This window comes from Canis lupus, chromosome 31 (genome assembly GCF_048164855.1).
Source record: "Canis lupus baileyi chromosome 31, mCanLup2.hap1, whole genome shotgun sequence".
NCBI lineage: Eukaryota > Metazoa > Chordata > Mammalia > Carnivora > Canidae > Canis > Canis lupus.
Genome location: NC_132868.1, coordinates 22,979,364 through 23,000,001, shown reverse-complemented (window position 1 = coordinate 23,000,001; position 20,638 = coordinate 22,979,364). Strand labels below are relative to the sequence as shown.

Below are 20,638 nucleotides of genomic sequence, written 5' to 3'. Positions count from 1 at the left end.
AGAACTATGAATTGGGAATTGGAATACTTGGGTTCTAACCCCAGCTTTAGCACTTACTACTAGCCTCTTGGGCAAGTCAGCACTCATTAATGGTTATGACACTTGACATGCCCTCTCTGGGCCTTAGTTACTTCTGAAAATGAGAATGTTGATAGCTCCTTGGTACTCAAGGTATGTTGTATGGACAGATTGCATCTTATCGCCAGAGAATCTATATAAATGCAGAATCTAATGCCTTACTCCAGGCCTACTGAATCAGACCAGCATTTTCACAAGATCTCCAGGTCATTTGTTTGCATGATAAAGATGGAGAATCAGTGGACCAGATCATCTGTCGATCTCATTTCAGCTCTAAGAAGTGATACTTCATGATGAATCTTTAATAGCTCTGAATCATCCAGAGCCTGGGTCTTATTGAATTATTCCCTGAGAAAATGAATTAGTTTCCTTCACTCAAACCTCTTGACTGCTATAGAAACTATACATCTACATTTATATCTCACCCTGGAAGTCATGGTGAGGTCACAGGCATCTTAATGTCATTCCCTATGATCAAATATAGAAATAGGAATGTCAAATCAATAAGAAAGCATTCATAATAGCAATGAGATGCTGCTTATAAAATGTTAATAGACATGTCATGCACTGTACTAAGCATATTTACAAATAAGCCTATTTAAACCTCTGTATAAAACTTGTATTTTATTCACACATTGCAAATGGGGAAATTTATATAGAGAGTAAAAATATAAAAATACATATAAAGCACATTCATTATACTCATATGCTAAACATATATATGTGTGTGTATATATATATATATTTCATCTATCAGTCTGAAGGAGAGCAAATGCTGAGTGCCTTGGGAATGTAGCCCTCACAACTCCTAAAGAGTCCTCAAGTCTACTCTAAATTCATTAACAAGATTAGAAGTTTTCCCTCCCAACCTCTTGAGAACTTAGGGTTTGTGTCTATTTATTCGAGGGAGAAGATACTCTTCCAATGGACTGGAGTCAGTCACTGATTGACTTATAAAAGCAATTGTACATGATGGTAGGAAGAGCATTGGACTTACAGACAGAAGACAAAGATTCTAGCTATAGCTCTTTCACTAATATCATGTGACTTGGTCAGGTAATTTCACTCCCCTGAAACTGTACTATGTTTAGTACAAGAGTGAGCAGTTCTCCCCCACCAACCTTATAGTGTTACTCCAGGGCACTTCACTTGATAAGTTGCATAGAACCATACAAATAAAAACATCATTCAAACACACACACAAACAAAGCCTCCATGGTGGCTTTAGACTGGGTCGATTTAGCTAAGCTAGAACTACATTTTCTAGAATTTCCTTTCCTATCCATTTCCAAAGTAGAGTTGGCCACAAGAGACATTAGTGTAAGATTTGCAAGGCAGAAGTGACACATCAGTTATTTCCCTGTGGAAGATCAGTGCAGTCCGCCAGGCACTGTGGAAGCTTATATTCACAGTTGTTGACCTCCTGCTTCACTTGGTGGTACGGGGCAGCACCCGGACAGACCTACAGCTACTGCTGGCAGTTAGACCTTCTCATATTCTCTTTTTCCTAGGCTTGGTAAGTGTGCAGCTCAGTGGAGAAAGGCCACCAACTTCTCCTGAAAGGACTCACGTCTTCAAGTTTAGACTTGGTGGGAAACAGACACAGATTCCAGTTTTTCCTCAGGAATTCTGGTTTGTCTGTACAGGTTCCAGTGTTTCCCTTATTCCCTATTCCCACTTCATGACTACCAATTGGTTGGCCTATAGCAACTTCAGGCCCATCACCAGGTGCAAAGACGACAGCTTTGCAGAGACTTCCCAGCCAGCCCTCATAACTGCACCAGCTTCTGAGCATGATGAATCTCTTATTCCATACCACTCATGCTCGTTATCTCATCAAACTGTGACTGGTACATCATCATTACCAGAGATAAGACAACTTTAGGGGATGCTTTGATTTTCTTCACAGATGTATCTTACAACTTAATTTTGCTTATTCAATAAAGTTCACATACTTTGGAAAACAAACCATATGCTCTGCATGTGCAAAAACACTCACACAAACACACACACATAGTATAGCACCTACCAAAGCAGCTTAACACATCAGAGTGGCTAAGTACAAATGATAGGGGTATGTCTTAGCTTCGAACATGCATACACACGCACACACCTACTCATACATTGAGTCATTTTAGTTAAAATTTTATCTTAACCAAAGATGTTTTAAAAGCTACCAAATCAGGATTTGTCAGTAAAACTTGTAAATCATCACAACATCTTAGCCATCATTTATTTATAAGATTGAGTTGAAAAAAATTTTTTTTCAAGATTTGTCCCATGAATGCTTCAAAAATGAGATGATCTTCATTGCCACACTGTACGATCCCCAGTGTTGCCACCAACTGATTATAGCCCATGAGCCAGCAATTATTGTGCTAACAAGAACATTGAGGACTGGGAAAGAACATTGATAAGTAGGAAGGAGAGATAGAGAGAGAGAGAAAGAAAGAAAAAGTACTCAAACCCAGGAAGCACTGTCCCACTCTCCACTTGATCCAGATGCTAGAAGTTCAAACTATCTTTCTTTCTTTCTTTTTCTTTTTTTTTTTTTTTAGAGAGGGAGTGAGTAGGAAGAGGGGCAGACGGAGCCGACAGAGAGAGAGAACCTCAAGCAGGCTCCACACATAGTGCAGAGTCTGACATGAGGCTTGATCCCACAACCCCCAAGATCATGACCTGATCCAAAAATCAAGAGTCAGATGCTCAACTGTTGGAACCACCCAGGTGCCTAATCTTTTACATCTAGATACACAAACTCCATCTTCATTACCCACCTATCCATTTACTTTCTCAGCTCTAATTCTTAGGCAAAAGGGCTCCGCTCCAGAGAGTAACAGAAGGCTTGGGATTTAAAAGTGTCTGTTCCCACACTGTCATTCCAGCATCCCAGCGTAGACACTGAGGTCTAACCCATTCTCAGCAAGCTCTTCCACTCCATCACCCCCATCCTTTTCAAAAATGCAACAAATAACCTACTCTGGACACACAATTTTGTATTCTCACTGCCTGGGTTTTCTCTCCATAGATCACTAATCTGTGGAGATCAGGTTTAACACGAACACAGGACTGAGGAGCCAAAGATCCCTGGAGAGTGGATAACCAGCTTCTCCTCAATACTACCTGGTTATCAAAAGTAGACCCTTAACGGAAATTTAGATCCTTCCTCTGTAACATGGGGATAATAATACCTACTTCATGGTTATTACTATTACAGGAGATAACAAATGTGAAAATACTTGGCAAATATATACAGTATTTATAATGATATTAGAATATTTCAAGAGCAGTCTTGTATAGTATTTCAGAGCACCAAAAATTTTACCCGTGTCACGAAGTACTTCCGTGAGGCAAAAGGTCTGTGATAAGGATTGGGGTACAGTGTTGATTCAGTCACACTGGGCTGCCTTGAAATCTGCCTTGTCTCTGAGTCCTTGCCTGGGTCCCCCTCCTCCATGGACAGCTGGTCAGTCTCAGAGGGTTGGTCATCTCCCTCTTGCTTCAGAGACACGGGCTGGAATCCTTCAAAACTCCCAATTGTTGACATTTCTTCTATCTAAAACAAGGGAAGAAAGAATCTTCTCATTAGAAAAAAAGGGGAAAAGAAGTTACCTATGTCCTGGCTAGAGCAGAAAAGTCTGCAGTGTGCACGTGATGTTCCTGAAACTGACAAATGCATTCATACATTAACAAAGGCACTAATGAGTGCAGTTCAATAACAGAGACTCTACCACCTACCTGGTCATTTACCAGGGGAGAGAAGTAGAGACCCTCAGATAGACACAAGAGGGCTGCAAGTAGGTCCATTTTCCCATCTTTAATCCCAGAGGACAGGGAGCTGAGTATGGAGATAATAGTATGAAATAATTACCAGACAATTGATCTTCAAGATTTCATAGAATTTTTGCTTAAAAACCTACCAGTCTGTCAACTTACTTAACAGTTAAAAGGAATGATAATGCACTTTCTCATATGCTCTTGGGTAGTAATAGGGCACAAAAAACACTTAAACAGCATATTTTTAACTCAAAAAACAACAATTCTAAAATTTTATCCTAAGGAACGAATTTAAACAAATGCCCAAAGACATCAATATAGGAAGACACATCATATGTGTCTAATAGCAGAAAAATACTGACAACTTACGTCTAAGAGCAAAACATTGTGTATCACCACCACATTAGTCACTCATACATTATATCTACTACCAGAAGAATATAGAGAAACTAAGAACTCATCAGTAGGGAATTGGCTAAATATGTTATATCATAAAATAAAATACAATGTAGTCATTAAAAATGTAAGTGGATATTTTTTATCATGGGAAATATGCCCAAAATATATTGTTAATGGGAAAAGATTATGAATAATAATGAATTATTATATTCAAATGGTTTAAAATACTTCAAAAAAAAAGAAAGAGGAAAGGAAACTTGGAGTTGAATATGTATATACGTGTGTTGTGTGACAGGGTTAGAAAAAGTCTACAAAGAAATAAAATTGAATATTAACAATGGTTATCTCTGGATGATAGGTGATTTTAATTTTTTGTTTTTGTAAATCTCTGGATGCTTACAATGATTACATATGCTTAAGTAAAAACATAATAAACTCGTTTCTATTTTGTAAATATACAGCAAAATTTAACAAAATACATAGACGGCACATACTAGCCTAGTAAAAAGAGCCCCTACATCACGTTACTGTTTCTAAGCTGAGGCCAAATAGTCATGATTTAGGAACGAGTTAGGAGCAGATGGGGCTACGGAGGGAAAGATAAGGAAAAGGCCCCAGAGTCAGGCTTCTAACCATCCCAACAAAACAGAGATAAGAAAGTAAAAACAGAAAAAATAAACTTGGCTCCCTAGCTCCAAAATGTTATGGATTATCCCCCGTTAATGGCTACTAAGTAATCACAGAAATATGTCATTAAGATGTTATCAATAGTCCCTGCTCAAACCAAGACAGCACAAGACTCTCAAGGCCATGGGCTACCTGACTAAGCTCACAGAAATTCCAGATGTAGAGAAATACTATGGAGGAGGTATTAACCTGAGAGAAGGCAATAACTTACGATATTTGCAAAACATCTTGCTTGTTATTATGTCAGTTACAAGTCCACCATGTTTCTTCTAAATATCCACCCTGATATATTTTTTTAATATTTTATTTATTTATTCATGAGAGATACACAGAGAGAGAGAGAGAGAGGCAGAGACACAGGCAGAGGGAGAGGCAGGCTCCACGCAGGGAGCCCAAGGTTGGACAGGATCCCGGGTCTCCAGGATCACACCTTGGGCCAAAGGCAGGCGCTCAACTGCTGAGCCACCCAGGGATCCCAATATCCACCCTGATATTGACAAGAAATTTACCAAGTTCCCTGGTCAGTTTCCTATAAAAGGCAGAGCAGAAAAGTCCTCAGCGGCAACCCTGTGGGGCACCTCTTACTTTAGAGAGTTTTCTCTGTATGGCTGCTTGATAAACTCTATCACTTTGCTCACTCTCTGTTGTCCGTGAGATTCATTCTTTGACTCCATGAGATGAGAACCAGGCTCTCCTGCATGAGTCAGACCTATGGTAAGTACACTGTCCATGCTACATAGGAAGTGGATTTTGTGTCCAGCTTCACTGTGACTGGGAAAGTCATCGTATTCTCAGAGCTGCCTCAGCGTTCTTAATTAGATAAATTCAGTTTCCTCGATTCTTGTGAAATAGTAGAGAATGAGAAACAGCCCTGACTCCTGCAAGTTGACATTCTTAACATTGGAATTAGAGTATTCAGGAGCGGTAAAAATAGTGTGATGAGCATTTAACCTGTGGCCTAAAGCTGGACACTTTGGAGCTTGAGAAGGGTACTATTAACAGTTACATCAGAATGATAGAAGTAAACTAAATTATCTTGGGCAAATGCAGACATATCCAGTCACCCTGAGGGATTTGAGTGCAGGAGAAAATACAGATGGTTAGGGGGGCTCACCAGTGTAAAGCCCTCCACGGGTCACATTATAGGTTCCTCCATCCGATCCTCCCAGCAACCCTAGGAAGATGATTTTACCTGCATCTCTGGGGATCACAGCATTAAGGGGACCCACCCAGGACACACTCAGTTGTGGCAGCACCAGGATGCCCACCCAGAGCTCCCAACCATGCTTCTGGTCCAGTCTAGCATGTCCATCATGAGGCACGCTGTATTGCAGTAGGAAGACTTCGCTGAGGCTGTCTTCAGCAATTTTTTTTTTAAGGTACAAAAGGCAGAGAATGGTCTGTAAGAAATACAAGGCACCCCCCATAGAAACAGGAGAAATTGTGTGCGTGTGCACTTGTACATGTGTGTGAGAGAGACACAGAGAGAGAGAGAGAGAGAGAGAGAGAGAGAGAGAGAGACTGAGAGAACAATCAGTGAAGCACTTTGGCCTCCCTGGCAGGTCTGGCACCTCAATCACACAGTGGCTGTTGGAAGGAAGTGTGTTTCTAGAGTTCCCTGTAACCTGTGAAGGAAGGTTTGTGCCTTTGGGGAAGGAAAGCCTGCCTTTCTATTTGCCACACTCTGCGAACACGCGCCTTACAACAGACATCTGCAGAAGGCTCCTGTGCCTGGAAAACAGAGGGAGGACTTAATTAGCACCACTTCCTCTCCCTCAGGCTGTCTTCTCTGGAAACACTCGGGGAAGAGAATCAGAGCACTTTGAGCCCAAGCTGTTTGAGATCCAGGAAAGAAGGAAACTCAGCTTCAGTTATATTCTTACAGCCATGGATCCTGGAAAATGGAGCCCAGCCGCCCGAATCCAGAATGATTTCAGCTCTTCTCTGATCATGGGCACAACTTTGCAAGGACAAGGAACGTCACTTCAACACCCTCCCCGATTTGAGAGGAGTACCATACATCAAAGCAGCCCACTCCAGTCCTCATCACCCTCTGCCCAGACACTGTTTATCCCCAATTAAATAAATGTGCCCTTCTACCCCTGCATGAATAGATTGCATACATTGAAATACTAAAAGCATATTTATACTGAAAATAAATCTAGACAAATTCAAATGTTTTCACTGCTTTACATGGATAAAGCCTGCCTTGCAACAGACCCATCCAGAGTCATTTATAATCTAAAAAGATCATTATTCTCATAAAAAAAAAAAGATCATTATTCTCGAACACTCCATGGAACCTTAAATGTCAGCATTTCATACTCAGGTAGCACAATTTCTAAGGAAAGCAAGGCATCAAGGCTTAGAAGAGAGTCAGTCCGTACGTTTGGACCTAATCTCATTCCAGGAAATTCTAAAGAAAAAAAAGAGTGCAATATTAATTGCTTATTCTGGGTTGTAAGGAAAAACCAGAAATCAACTAAATACCTAACAGTCAAGGAACTGCTAAGTCTATTCAATCGATATTGTGCAGACATTTAAAATAACGTTCACAAGTGCTGCAGCAGCAGGGAAGTAAAGGTTGCATATTCCTAGGTGAAAAAAACGCAAAAGCAAAAAACAAAGATTTTCTCTAGATATGGTAACCTGAATAATTTTTACGCTGGTAAAGACCACAAGGAAAATACTTACATTTATTGAGGTAGTTGTATTGAAAGTGAATTTTAGCTCTTTAAAAAGTTTTAAATGGTGTTAGTGCTGCTTTTGCAATAAAAAAATCAAACATTTAATAGGTGTGTAGATTTGCAAACTGTGGAGCTTTTGCGGGATAATCTGAAGAAGTCAAGAAGAGATAGGACAAGGAGTAGACCCATCCAAATTGGTAGGTGGCAGGTTGAACAAGCAAGGGAACTTACATGTGACTTTCTCAGGTGCCTCTGCAACATGCCCACCAGGATCTTAAAGTTTATACACAGGACGTACCTGGATTCAGTCACATGTAAGTTCGAGATGGTCTCAGCAACACCCTATTCTCTCTCGAGGCTATGGCCTTCCGCTTGCTCCCACTATGGGAACAGTGGCTGGAATGTACATTTCAAGGGCAGGGGAGGAGGAAGGAGATTCCGATTGCCCTGGAGCTAGCTCACTGGTCAACTAGTGGTCATATCTTCTCGAAAAAGTAATGCCAAATAAATACCCAAAGAAGTGTTAGTCTTCCTTCAGTTAGATGATAAGAATTCTATATTTTACAGCTGCCTGTAAATTCAGAACTAAATTTAATATGGTAAATAACTTATTCCTGGGTCCTAGTCTAAGTATACCTGCCTCACTGTATACATGTCTTCATTTATCTCTCTGTGATTTTTTTCTGAAAATATTTCAGAAGCATATAGGGCATAAATTGTAGCTAGAGAATCAATGCCTCATCCAACTCCTTCATTTTGCAAACTTTGGAATGCTCAGGTGAGGAATTCGCCCAAAGACACACAACTAATAATCAAAACATGACTCCTGACTCTCGTTCACTGCTTCAAGTTGTAGCACTTAGAAGAAAAGCAGAGAAGCAGCTATCAACCTTATGTGTTGGTCACCTGGAAACACTTTTGCCAAATATCTCCATCAGTCAGCTCTGCTTTGCACTGGGATAAGAGATACAGCTTCCATGAAGCAGGGCTCACCCTAGCTTCTCCTGCATCAGCAGTGGGTACCCAGCACCCAACACTACCACGTAAAGCTTTCTTCTCTACCTGGTGTCAGGCTGACTTATCCATTAGGTATGACAGGCGCAGTGCCTGTAGCTGCAAATCCTTTAGGGGCTCAGGAAACCTGTTAATTTATTTTAAAATCAAAACAATTAAATTTTATTGTCAAAAGAAATGTGTTATTTTTTTAATGTTCGAAAAGAGTGAAATTTGTAGGACACCCAAAACTTTTGGTTTTGCCTAAAACCCAAAAAAATGGGGGGAACTATTAAAGTCATAGAAATATAAGTTTTAATATTGATAGTATTATAGTGGAGAGGTCCATAAAGGCAAATGAGTTTTAGGCTCATGTAAATGATTATGTGCCCTGAATCAAGTCTACATCCTACTACTGACATTCCCTGCTTCATATTCCATTCTGGGGTTCCATCAGACCTAGAAACTTTACCCACCCATTTCCAGTGCCTTCCAAATTCTTTTTTTTTTTTTTTTTTCCAAATTCTTTATTCTGGTTGATTCTGCTCCACTATGTACTGGGAGATTTCTGTCCTGGGAACAAATGGTACAATCTTAAGGTAATTATTTTTTGATTTATTAAAATTAAAGAGAGATCCAGAATAGTTGACCCAATAAATATGTGTTTTCTAGAAAAGTATGTAAAAGAACTATGTTGAAAACTTCTGATCAGCTTGAAAGAAGTAGCCAGCCACAACTCAACCAAAGGCAAAGAAAGGGGGAGTTTGGGGATTTTTCCTCCTTCTCACAAGAGTTTAATAAAGAACATGTTGGACATAAAAAGTATCACAGAGATACCAGTAAAAGTAAACAGAGATAGCAATAAAACTCAGAGCTGTTTCATGGTGAACCTCTTTTCAAGGGCCGTGCATGCCACTCTCCAGCTCTACTCTCCCCTTTTCCATCTGGTCTTAAGAAGGTCTGCTCCTCACCCTCTGTGCTTCCCTGGCAAGCCTGCAGAGCTGTTTTTCCCTTTTTCCGTTCCCCACGAGCCTCCATAAGTCTCCGTGGGATTGTTTTTTAAGCCTATGCAACCCTATTGCAGGTGCCTTATGATTTCCACAAAGGTTTTGAAATATTAGTAGCTCCTTAAGTATCCCCATTACTACCTCTCTGGATTGGAGGGTAGACTGAATGGCTAGTTAGGAAACACTTATCTATGCTAACCTCCACATTTTGTAAGTGAGGAAACTGAGGCCCAGAGGGGTTCTGTGTCTCCCCTGAGCTGTCCATTTAGTCTATTAAAAAGAAGTTAAAGACCATAAATAATGAAGTTATGGCTACCACAGGATTAAAAATACTGTATCCTGGGGATCCCTGGGTGGCTCAGCAGTTTAGTGCCTGCCTTCGGCCCAGGGCATGATCCTCGAGTCCCGGGATCGAGTCCCGCATCGGGCTCCCTCATGGAGCCTGCTTCTCCCTCTGTGTCTCTGCCACTCCCTCTCTGTGTGTGTCTCTCATGAATAAATAAATAAAATCTTTTTAAAAATTAAGTTTAAAAAAATAAAATAATAAAAATACTGTATCCAGAGGACAATCTGTGAGCAGGCCAGGAGCTCAGAAAAACCCATGGTTTGTTGACAAGAACTGCTACCTCTTGAGGGTGGGTAGTGCTGGGCTGGGGCGGGAGCGTGGGAGTAAGTTCCTGTGGCTTATGGTGCTTTCAAAGAAGTCAGCTGCTTTTCTGATGGTGACACCTCTACCCACTATAAGGGGTTAACATGCTCAAGGCACATCCCCAAAATAAAAATCCACTTTTAATTTTGACATTTTGTAAAGGTAATTTATGTGAATTTATATGTGCAGCCTTTCCTGAGTCTCTGCGAGAACAGCCAAGGGATGTGCGGTGGATAAACAATACTCTAACACCTCGAAACTCCAACGAGCCCTCCTCTGTGCCAGCTGAGATAAGAGAATTGGCAAACAAGTCTTCACAATTTCACATTTTGTACATTAGTGATAACATGCCAGCAGGGCTGCTCTGTATCCTGGGAGAAAGTTGAACTGATGCAGGGTCTCTTGCCTCCCAGCTGCCCTCCTGGTGGGCAGAGTCCTGTGCTCATTCAGCAAGGGGGTGGGGTGGGGAGACACAGGGCCAGCATGAAGAATGCATCCCCATTCATTCACTGGGTAACCCTAGGGAAGTCACTCCTCTTTCTGCACTGGATATTCCTCAACTACAAAATGAGAGGCCAGACTTTATGGTTTGCATAAACAAGTAGCCCAATTCACTCAAAACAGATCCATTTTGCTGGTTTTAGACCTCGTCTGAAGCTTTCATATGGGGAGAATAATATGTGAAACTTTGAAAACTGTTGGAGTAATTATTCCCAAGTTTCCTTCCAGCTCAATTGCTCTATAAGATTTGACAGACTTTTCTTCAGTGCTAAGAATATTCTAGATCTAAGTCTAGAGAGGTTGTTCATATATGGTTTCCCCATCCCATCTATGTTACGTGACTCCCATGAACATGATAGCTCCCCTATGATTCACTGTGGCTGTGGGGTCATAGGAAGAGAATTGTGATGTCACAAATTTGGGTGTCCATTATGAAGATTCTGGGGTGTTGGCCCTCTGACTTCCCTCTAGTGCAAATGGCTATCCACACTGACCAGAGCTGCTGGGACATCCACGGGGCACCTCACCCAGGCCAGGGCCAGAGACATGTTAAATCCCCAATATGTCTTCTTGCATTTAAGAAGGAAAACATGCAGAGATTTGCTGAGACCCTCACACAAGATATTAGTTTTTAAGGGGAGTTCTTCAAAAATATACAGAAAAGAACTGATAAAAACAAAGATATTGACTAGAGAAATTTGTGGGATTACAGATCAACTTGTGACTCTCTGAGATCAATTTTCTTATATGCTTCCAACAAATACTTCCACTGGTCTCTCAACAAGGGTTATGGTAAAGCTTGGGTTCCTGTAGTATTTATCTCACTGTTGTGTAATTCCCATTACATCCCTGTCTTCACTCCTGGGCCATAAGCAACTCTGAGCGCTCATCTTTATAATCCACACTTGGCATGGGCATGGCATAGAGCCGGCACCAAGTACAAGTTCTCAAATAGATGTCCTGCTTGTTTCTCTGTCAGGTCTAAGATTGAAAGGCAAGGCTTATGTCAAACCCATTGTTGTTGGCACATGACCTCATACCTCATACATGAGTGCTCAGTAAATATTGGTGGGCTGAGTAATGGAGTCCTGTGTGCAGCAGAATGGAAACAACTTCTGGACACACACGTGCAGACACACATAGAAGTACATGTCACAGTCTTTCCTCAGAGAAGCTAATAGTCTAGCAGATAATCACAGACTTTGGTGATAGAGTCATATTAGGAGAATGCGCACAAATACTGTGGAAACAGAAGGCAGGATTAATAGGGGTGAGTGGAGGGTGGGTTGAGAGTGGGGAAAACAGGAGGTGTGGAGAGCTGACTGCTTGTTGGAGATGGGCACAAACGTTCCTTGTACAACTGTGAGGTGTGAAGAGGGGTGTGCTCAAAAGACAGCAGGTAATATGGTGTAACAGAGGTGCCAACTGCTCACCCCCAGCCCACACTTCTTGAGGAGCTGGTAACAGTTGGTTAAAACTACAGCTCTCTTATGGGATGAAAGTAGAAAGAGCTCTTCACACCTGCTCTCTGCTATCAGCACAGCTCCATTCTTGCTGGAACAGCTCCCTCACAACCAACCCAAAGGCAACCATCAGGGCTGACACCATAAGTGTTCCATTCACCCCAGACATTTCGTGAGATTAACATCACTAAAGACTCTCAGAAGTCATGGAGAGGTGTTCCACGTTGCATACAGTCCTGCTTTGCACCATTCATTTCTTCTTTCTTTCCAGAGTAACAATTTCTCCCTTATGTGTGTTTATTATTTGAGGGACATAACTGTTTGGTCCACATATCCAAGTCACTCAGGTTCTCCCCTTCAGCACTCCAAATAAATGGAGTTCCCCCACAAAGATTAATTCTGGAGGTAGCACTTAATATAAACCTGTACAAGGATTTGTGAATTGGGGAGGAGATGGCTAGGGATGTGCTTGTAAAAGTAGAAGGAACTCAACCTATAAGCCAGGAGTCACCTGTAGTTAATTATCTCAGACAGTGGCAGAGGTGTCCTACTTTGCAACTGGCCTGACCGGGAAGAGCTTAGGGCAGGGAGGGAACAGAAAAATGGTGGAATTCTTCTCCTGGGAAGGAAAATAATTAAGGCTAAATCACCAACCTTCCAACCGCCTCTAGAAAAAAGAAAACATCAGCCTACAAGGAATTGAACAGAATAAAGATATTGTATGTTGGATCCAGATGATGTACTTCAAGGGGACTATAAGCTCTCAAATATTGTTCTCACGTAGAAGTGAAAAAGAAAAGAGCAGAATAATCAAAAGAATCAACAAAGGGCAACAATTCAGCTGACAGCAGCCTCTTTCTTCCCTCTCCAAAGTAAATAGGTTCCCTGATTTTGAAGCTGCTGATTCAGAAATTAGATGGTGACAAGGCTTAGAAATTAGAATAAGTCTCTTTCCCAGTTATTGGGACATCCCAGGGGAGTGTGTGGATTATGTCACCAGGATTACTACCTACCCAGCATTAGTCCCAGTGCCAGGGAGCATTGCTAGCCCACATTCCACAACCAGATGTTCCTGGCTGGGAGCTTTGTTTAAGGAAGTCGCCCCCAAGCCTGGGTTTCCTGCTAGGCCAACTGTGACTTCTCACAGAAGATTTTGTGAAATTCAGGGAAAGATATTCATCCAAATGCTGCCAATAGTATTTTCCCCCCACATAAAAACGACACCTTTTATTATTTTAATGCAATTTTATTAGAAACATTTATATTGAAGTATGACATGCATTCAAAAAACCATAAATGTACAGATCAATGAAGGATCATAAAATAAACACATCCATGTAACAACCACATAGGTCAAGAATACTTTATTAATGGCACATTGACAGGATTAGTTTTCTCAAAGCAAATATTCAGTTGATTTCAAAAGATGGAAATCTGAGAGCACTGCCAGACATTTTAGATACTTGACAACACCCTCAGAAACCAGATGCTCAGAGAAGTGACGTAGCTCAGGTCACAAAGCAAGTTAGAGGAAGAGCCATGGTTTCAGACTCCTCTCTCCTTTTCTTATTGCCTCCGATTCCTAGGAAGACTTAGCTACTCTATGAAGAAGAGAAACCTACCCTTCATGATGACTCCTTTCTTCAAGACTCTGAGGTTAGCTCTCTTTGGCTTCATAAAGCTTATCTCTGAGGATCTATCCTGAAGACACTGCACTAAAGCCCACACAAATGATTATTTCTTCTTTGAGGAGCTCCTGGTATATATCTGACAGATGTTAAATGAATTAATGAATTAATAAAGAGACACTTCACAATGTCCACTGATGCTTCTCAAATTCTCCTTTTGAGAATTCCATGATCAGACTGGTCAAATTCCATGATCAGACTGGTCATTTGGACCCATGGCCTGTGAGATAACCTTTCTCTTTATTCTGAAGAGGTTATCACACACAGATGGTGATGGACCACCAACTGTGTCCTATGAGGAACAGTAGAAGGAACTGGAAAATTTTAGATGAGAGGAAAGAAAACATGGAGGACACTGACCACTCTCCTCAGATATCTAAAGGATGCCAAGGAGGAAAAAGAGTGCATTTATTCCATTTGACCTTAGAAGCATAAGAAAGATGAAGAATCTCTTGTTTTTCATGACCAAGCTTCTCCAAAAAATGGTCCCCCCATGCTGCCTCTACTTAATTTTATCTCATTTATGCTTAAATCCATAGAAATCTGTTTTTCAGTTCCTTTGAAATATTCTCAACAAAGCTCTTGTGACTGAATCCAATAGATACTTTGCATCCTTTATCCTCCCTGATCTTCTTTAGCATGGTTGATTATTGATATCATCCTTCAAATTCTTGTATCCTTCTGCCCCTTGGAACAACAAATTCCAGTGTTCTTTCTACTTGCTTCTTCATTGTGTTTAGTTTCTTTCGGAGATACCCCGCCACAAACACACATCACACCCACATATCTCACATGCTGGTGTTTGTCAGAGCACAGTAGGGATGTTCTCTCTAAACAAGCTTCTTCATTCTTACTGCTTCACCATAATCCATAAATCTAGGACTCCCAAGCCTGTATCTTCAGTCAGATCTCTCTCCCAAGTTCAAATCCATCTAAACAGCTGCCTACTAGACACATCACCTTTGTTGACCCACAGGTACTTCAAACTCATTCCATCCAAAGATGAACTCATCATCTTCTTACTTCCTCCATAAACTTGTTCCTCCTTTTTATTCTAGTCTCAGTGAATGAAATCACAGCTCTACAGTTGCTCAGGCCAGAAGTCTGCTGGATTCTCTCTTCTTGTCCAATACTTAGCAATCAGGCACCTAGTCCTATAGCTCTTTATGCCTCAATCTATTAAATGCTCTACTTTGCGCCACTCCTAATTGCCATGACCTAAATTCACCTCTTGTTGATCATTTTAAAGGTCCTCTAACTGGTCTCTCTCCAATATTTCTTTCCCAAATTCATGCAACACACAGCAGGAAGACAAATCTTTCTAAGATACAAATAAGATTGTGCCACTGGCTACCTAACTTTCAATGAATCCTCATTGTGCTCCAAATAAAATAGGAGCTCCTGAGCATGGTAGGCATGATCTGAACTCCTACTAACCAAGTCTCACTAGGTCTCTTCTCTTCCTTTTCTTTTCCATCTTCTTCTCCCATCTTCCCCGCCACATCACAGCACACACAATCTGTGCTTCAGCCATACTACTCTATGGTTAGACTCATAAATCCACCCAGTTCTTTACCTGATAACTCCCATTGCCCTTCTTGTCTCAACTTAGAAAACAGCTAGAGTCTTCTCTGACTAATCTTGTCTCATAACTTACATGACTCTCTACTTTTTCTGCTTGTAGACTATGTTTATCATTATGACAGTACTCATCACACTCTCTCTTAACTTGCCTTAATTTTCACATTCTCCTCACTAGTATGTAAAATAATTAATAATAGAGACATAATTTTCTTACTGCAATATGCTTAGCACCAAGTAGAGAACACAAACAGCATTCATTATGCAGTAGCTAAACAAATGGATCAGTAATAAAAATTTTTGTTCCATGGAGCACCCATGGTATAAAAGCAAAGGAGGTTCAACTTAGAGAGTCTCTCTTCTCAAATGTGATGGAATCAGACCTGAAAAGAAAAGATCTGAAACCCTTTATTCTGAACCAGGCTCCAAACTTATCTGTTCCCATAAGCTTAACAGGAATGGCAATCTAGAAATGCAATTTTTCCTATGCTCCCCAGCTGCCATGATATTTATCAACCAGTTCTTTAATCAATGACTGTAATTGGCCTCTGTGAGTAGATTGTGAGCTCTAGGAAGGAATAAACCACACCCTCATTTGTCCTCTTGGATTCCTACAGGATACTTAACCCTCTGTGCAGGACAGTGAGCTCAGTCACAGTCACAGAAGATGACTGTACCACCAGAGACAGAGCAGGGGAAAAAGCCACTTCTGCTTCAAACAACCCTGACAGGTGACAAATACGAGAATCTTTCTTGAGAGCAGGTCTGAAAATACAAGGAGTAAAGAAGAGCTTATCCTGAAACCAAAGGACAATATTTGGGAGCAGACACTTAAAAGGGGTAAAACAAGACCAGACAGGGGGAGCAGTTGAGTTCTTAAAAACAGATATTGCTAACTTCTCATTTGCCGGTCATCATAACTGAAAGACAATCTATGTGTTAATATACATTGAAGTCCAATGCTAAACAAGACACCAAATGGGATAAAATAATTTAGGTGTATGGAAGTGTTATAGTAATGTCATTCTAAGGCAACTTTGGCCCAATTCCACTCCTTCTAGGTGAAAATGTTAACACCTGGAATTCAGCTGTTCTACAAGATGCTAAGAAGATCCAAGTAGGTCCAGAGAGCACCAGCCAGAGAGAGAAAGGCAAGAGAACTAAAGCAGAACATCATTCTCCCATGAAAATAATGAAGGCCAGCATACAGATATAGAGAAATGAGAGTATTTCTGTTTCAAGAAGGACCTTCAGATTCATTATAAGATGATTTAAGAAAATTAGACAGTTTAGAATGCTGATAAGTAAAAAGTAAAAGAAAAAAAAAGTTGATATTAGCTTGCTGTAGTTAGATAATAAACACAGATGAGGAATAATAACATCTGTCACAAAAGACCTTTTCTTTTTCTGTATTTCAGTAAGAAAACAAAACATGTAAGTACTTAAGAAAATATATGTGCACATAAGTAAACTATATGCACATAAATAAGTCCAGAATATTATAAAGTAAGGATAAATGTGTACTTATGTGTGGCCTGCTATATCTCCTGTTGAAGCAATAAGCAGCATGATACAGAATAGATAGTAAATGCACTGAGAAAATTAAAATGCTGCTGGTGATACTCACATTTCCTTGGTTCTGTGAAGGTGTATCTCAAGGCTGGCTTACTGGGGAGGAATACTGGTTTTGCTCAGGCTTCTGCAAATGTATGGCTTCACTCAAAGCAATCAAGGAGGTGTAGGAAAGTGGACCAGGGAAAGATTAACCAACACAGTCATATTTGTAAGTGTCATCAGAAATGTCATCTTCATATGTTAAGTACACATATATGTTGCGATATTACCTCTCAATTTATCTGTGGAAATCTGCGTGTTGATGCCTGCCCCCACTTATTCTGTGAGTTTTTTTGTGAAAATCAAGTGAAAACGTTGTGAAAGTACTTTGCAAATGATGGCGAATGCCTTGATCTTGCATCTTTTGAAGAGCCATTAGTATATTATCCTAAAAGAAGGAGGCAATAAAATAATATCTGAACAGGATATAGTGACCTTCCCTGTGACCATCTCTGAAAGATGCTAAAGGGAAAGTGGCACTGCCCAGAGCTTTTAGGGACAGCTGATTCCTATCTTGACAAAGGCAAAGTTACTGGCAAGATGTGAGGGATGATAGTGAGGGAAGACAGTGTGTTTAGACAAAGGATGAGCCAGATCTTCCCAGGGGGTAACTGTTCCAACTAGGCCAGGGGATCAGATAGAAAAATGAAGCTCATAGTGCCGGAATTTGATGCAGATGCTGCCAGAATCACCCATACACACACTTCCTGTGTCAGTTCCTGCCTCTAGAGTATCCCTTTAGAATATCAAATCGGTGAAAGAACATCTGTGGCTTATATAATGTATCCTATTTGTGAATGGAGAAATTCAAGTGAATGGATAAGTTTGACCAGTCTTCAGAGCTTCTCTTTTGAGATAAGTATCACCTAATGTGGGTTGGATCACGGTATTACTGTTTGGCATTATCTCTACATCTAAGATCTTCAACTATGACCCTGCATGGTGTTTAAAGAGATCACTGAAATGTGTGACATTTTCCAAAATATATTTCCTGTTAACTCTTAGGGAAGTTCCATCTTCCCTTCTTTTTTTTAATTTAAATTTTATTTAGTTAACATGCCATATAATATTGGTTTCTGGGTTAGCTGTCTTCCCTTCTTAATGAGCTGGGGCCAATCTCTAATGCCCAGTACTATCCCTGGTTAATATTAATTAATTAATATTAATTAATATTAACCAGAAAAATCACTTTTTCTCTTGCATCCCACCAAAAAAAAAAGGCAATGTCAGGCTCCAAATGCCATTAACGTTAGACTGCGAAATTCTGTAGAGAAATAGTAATTTTCCCACTGAAGCCCAGCTAGTGGATAAAATTATTAGAAAATGCTAGAGAGTAGTTGAAATCAACTCTCCCATTGGGAGTGACTGAATGTAGACTCTTTAACATAGGAGGAAGCATACTTATGCTAGTTCAATGTCACACCCAATATTGGCTTCTCTAAGACTGTTACTTTGTTTCACTAATAATGTTATGTATTATAGATTTAGATAGCTTGATAAAGAAAGTGGAATTGACCAATATATTGCTAGAAGCTGTGTTGGTGTATCCAAACAAAGAAATAGAGATATCATTTAAAATAACTAATATCTCTAGCTATATTTTAAACTCATCATCTTCCAGCCAATCTTCCAGCAATGCCAATCCCTCTTTAAAATAGCAACACTGTTTAATTTATAATTTATTTATAATGTCTAATGTAGATTAGATAGAATATTATGTAGCTGATGTAATAAACATAGTACATAGTACCAATACAGTAGAAAGACATTCGGGTATATATTTTTTAAAAAGATTACAAAATAGGGCAGAGCATGATCTCAGTTTTTGCAAAAATAAAATATAGATATGTATAAAAGAAAGCTAACAAGGATAGCCACCAAAATGTTAACTTTGTTTTTCTCTAATAATGAGATTATAGAAAATTATATTTTCTAATTTTCTACAATGAAAATATTTTTTAAAGATTTTATTTATTTATTTGACAGAGAGAGTACGTGCATGAGCACGAGTGGGGAAGGGGCAGAAGGAGAAGCAGACTCCCGCCAAGCAGGGAGCCAGATGTGGGACTCAATTCCAGGACTCCTGGGATCATGACCTGAGCCAAAGGTAGACACTTAGCCAACTGAGCTACCCACGGGCGCATAAAATGAAAATACATTAAAGAGGATAAAATGAAAAAGAAAGCATTAGTTCTAGCCAAAACATTAAAAACTTAATTATTTTTAAGCACACATATTTTCATCACAGGTCTCTTATTCTCCAGCACCCACCATCAGAGATAAAAAAAAAAAAAAAAAAAAAAAAATCGTTTCGTACAGAAAATGCATCAAAATCTGGCTGCCAGAAATTCTCTAAAAATTAAAGTCAGAAGAAGGCTAAAATTCATACGCAGATGGAGCCTGCTTTCTGTACACAGATAGTTGGACTATTGGGCAATGACTTTTGTCTGCCCACTGATATGCAAAGGCTATATTCAGGAAGTAAAATCAAAAGAAACTAGAGAGATGGAAAAAGATAGTGCCTCTTAGGCAAGTTTTATCAGGAGAACTAATGACATCACTATGTGGGCCACAAGTTACAAACTTGTTATGTAAATTCTATAAGGGGAAAAGGTGGGGAAAACATTTGTCTTAGAGAGATAAGTCCAATGTGCTTCCAATGAACAGATCCTCTGAGAACAAAGCCCTTATTTACAATGGACTGAGCAGAGTAATTTGGTAGAAGTTACAGGTTTCCAGCAAAAGGTCATAGCATGGCATGTGGAGTTGGAGAAGAGGTGGGAGTCCCCTTGTTTTGAAGAGTGGCCTGGGGAAGGGGCAGGGAGGGGAGCTGTTAAGGGGAACCATTCCACACCAAATTGACTTTGACACAGGCCAGATTCAAAAACATTGGTCTGAAACAAGCCACTGTAAAATACTTTCCTTCATGCCCCTCTGCATTATGCCAATAGACTTAAAGTCATAATGTAACCCATCTTCCTTGAGAATAGGTCAAGAGAAAATATCTGGCCAAGGGAACCCATATCCCAAAATACAGTCCTAAATTTCCTTCGCACCTGCTAACTCGTCAATGATTCTCTGTGATTTGCCCTGAAATGCATCCCCTCTCTTAGCAGAGATGACTTCACCTATGTGGTATTGAATGGGTTTTTATTTTATTTTCCTTTCATACTTTTTATTCCCCACAACTTTTATAAAACTTTAGTTCTTGTTTGTTTTCATTTGTTAAGCTTCAATCCTGTTTGGGAGCTTGGCCAATCAGTAGGAGTGGCTAAGTAACACAACTTAGCTTCCTCTCCTGGAGCCTGAAAGATGTCGTGGCTTTTGATTTAAGTGCAACGTTGTGGGGGATGTGTCACAAATCACTGACCCACAACTCAAAGGTACAAATGTTTGGAGAATTAATTAAACCAACTCTTCCACAAGACAATAGACAAGGAATAGTAACGACATAAATTGATTCATTTCATGCAATCAATTCCTGTATCAGGAAATAGACTGGCACAGGAGAGAA

General features: G+C 40.1%; 1 protein-coding gene across 3 annotated transcripts in view; it reads right to left on the bottom strand.

Moving 5' to 3' along the window:
• The window catches only part of TPRG1 (tumor protein p63 regulated 1), a 136,587-nt gene that overhangs the window by 105,079 nt on the left and 10,870 nt on the right, over window positions 1–20,638 (bottom strand). For 2 of the 3 annotated variants that reach the window (XM_072807819.1, XM_072807820.1), the window contains exon 2: window positions 3,404–3,634. The exons of the other annotated variant lie outside the window; for it this stretch is intronic. In XM_072807819.1, the coding sequence (XP_072663920.1) occupies window positions 3,404–3,625 (222 nt within the window). In that variant the 5' untranslated portion in view covers window positions 3,626–3,634. The remainder of the gene's footprint in view (window positions 1–3,403; window positions 3,635–20,638) is intronic. 3 annotated transcript variants of the gene reach the window in all.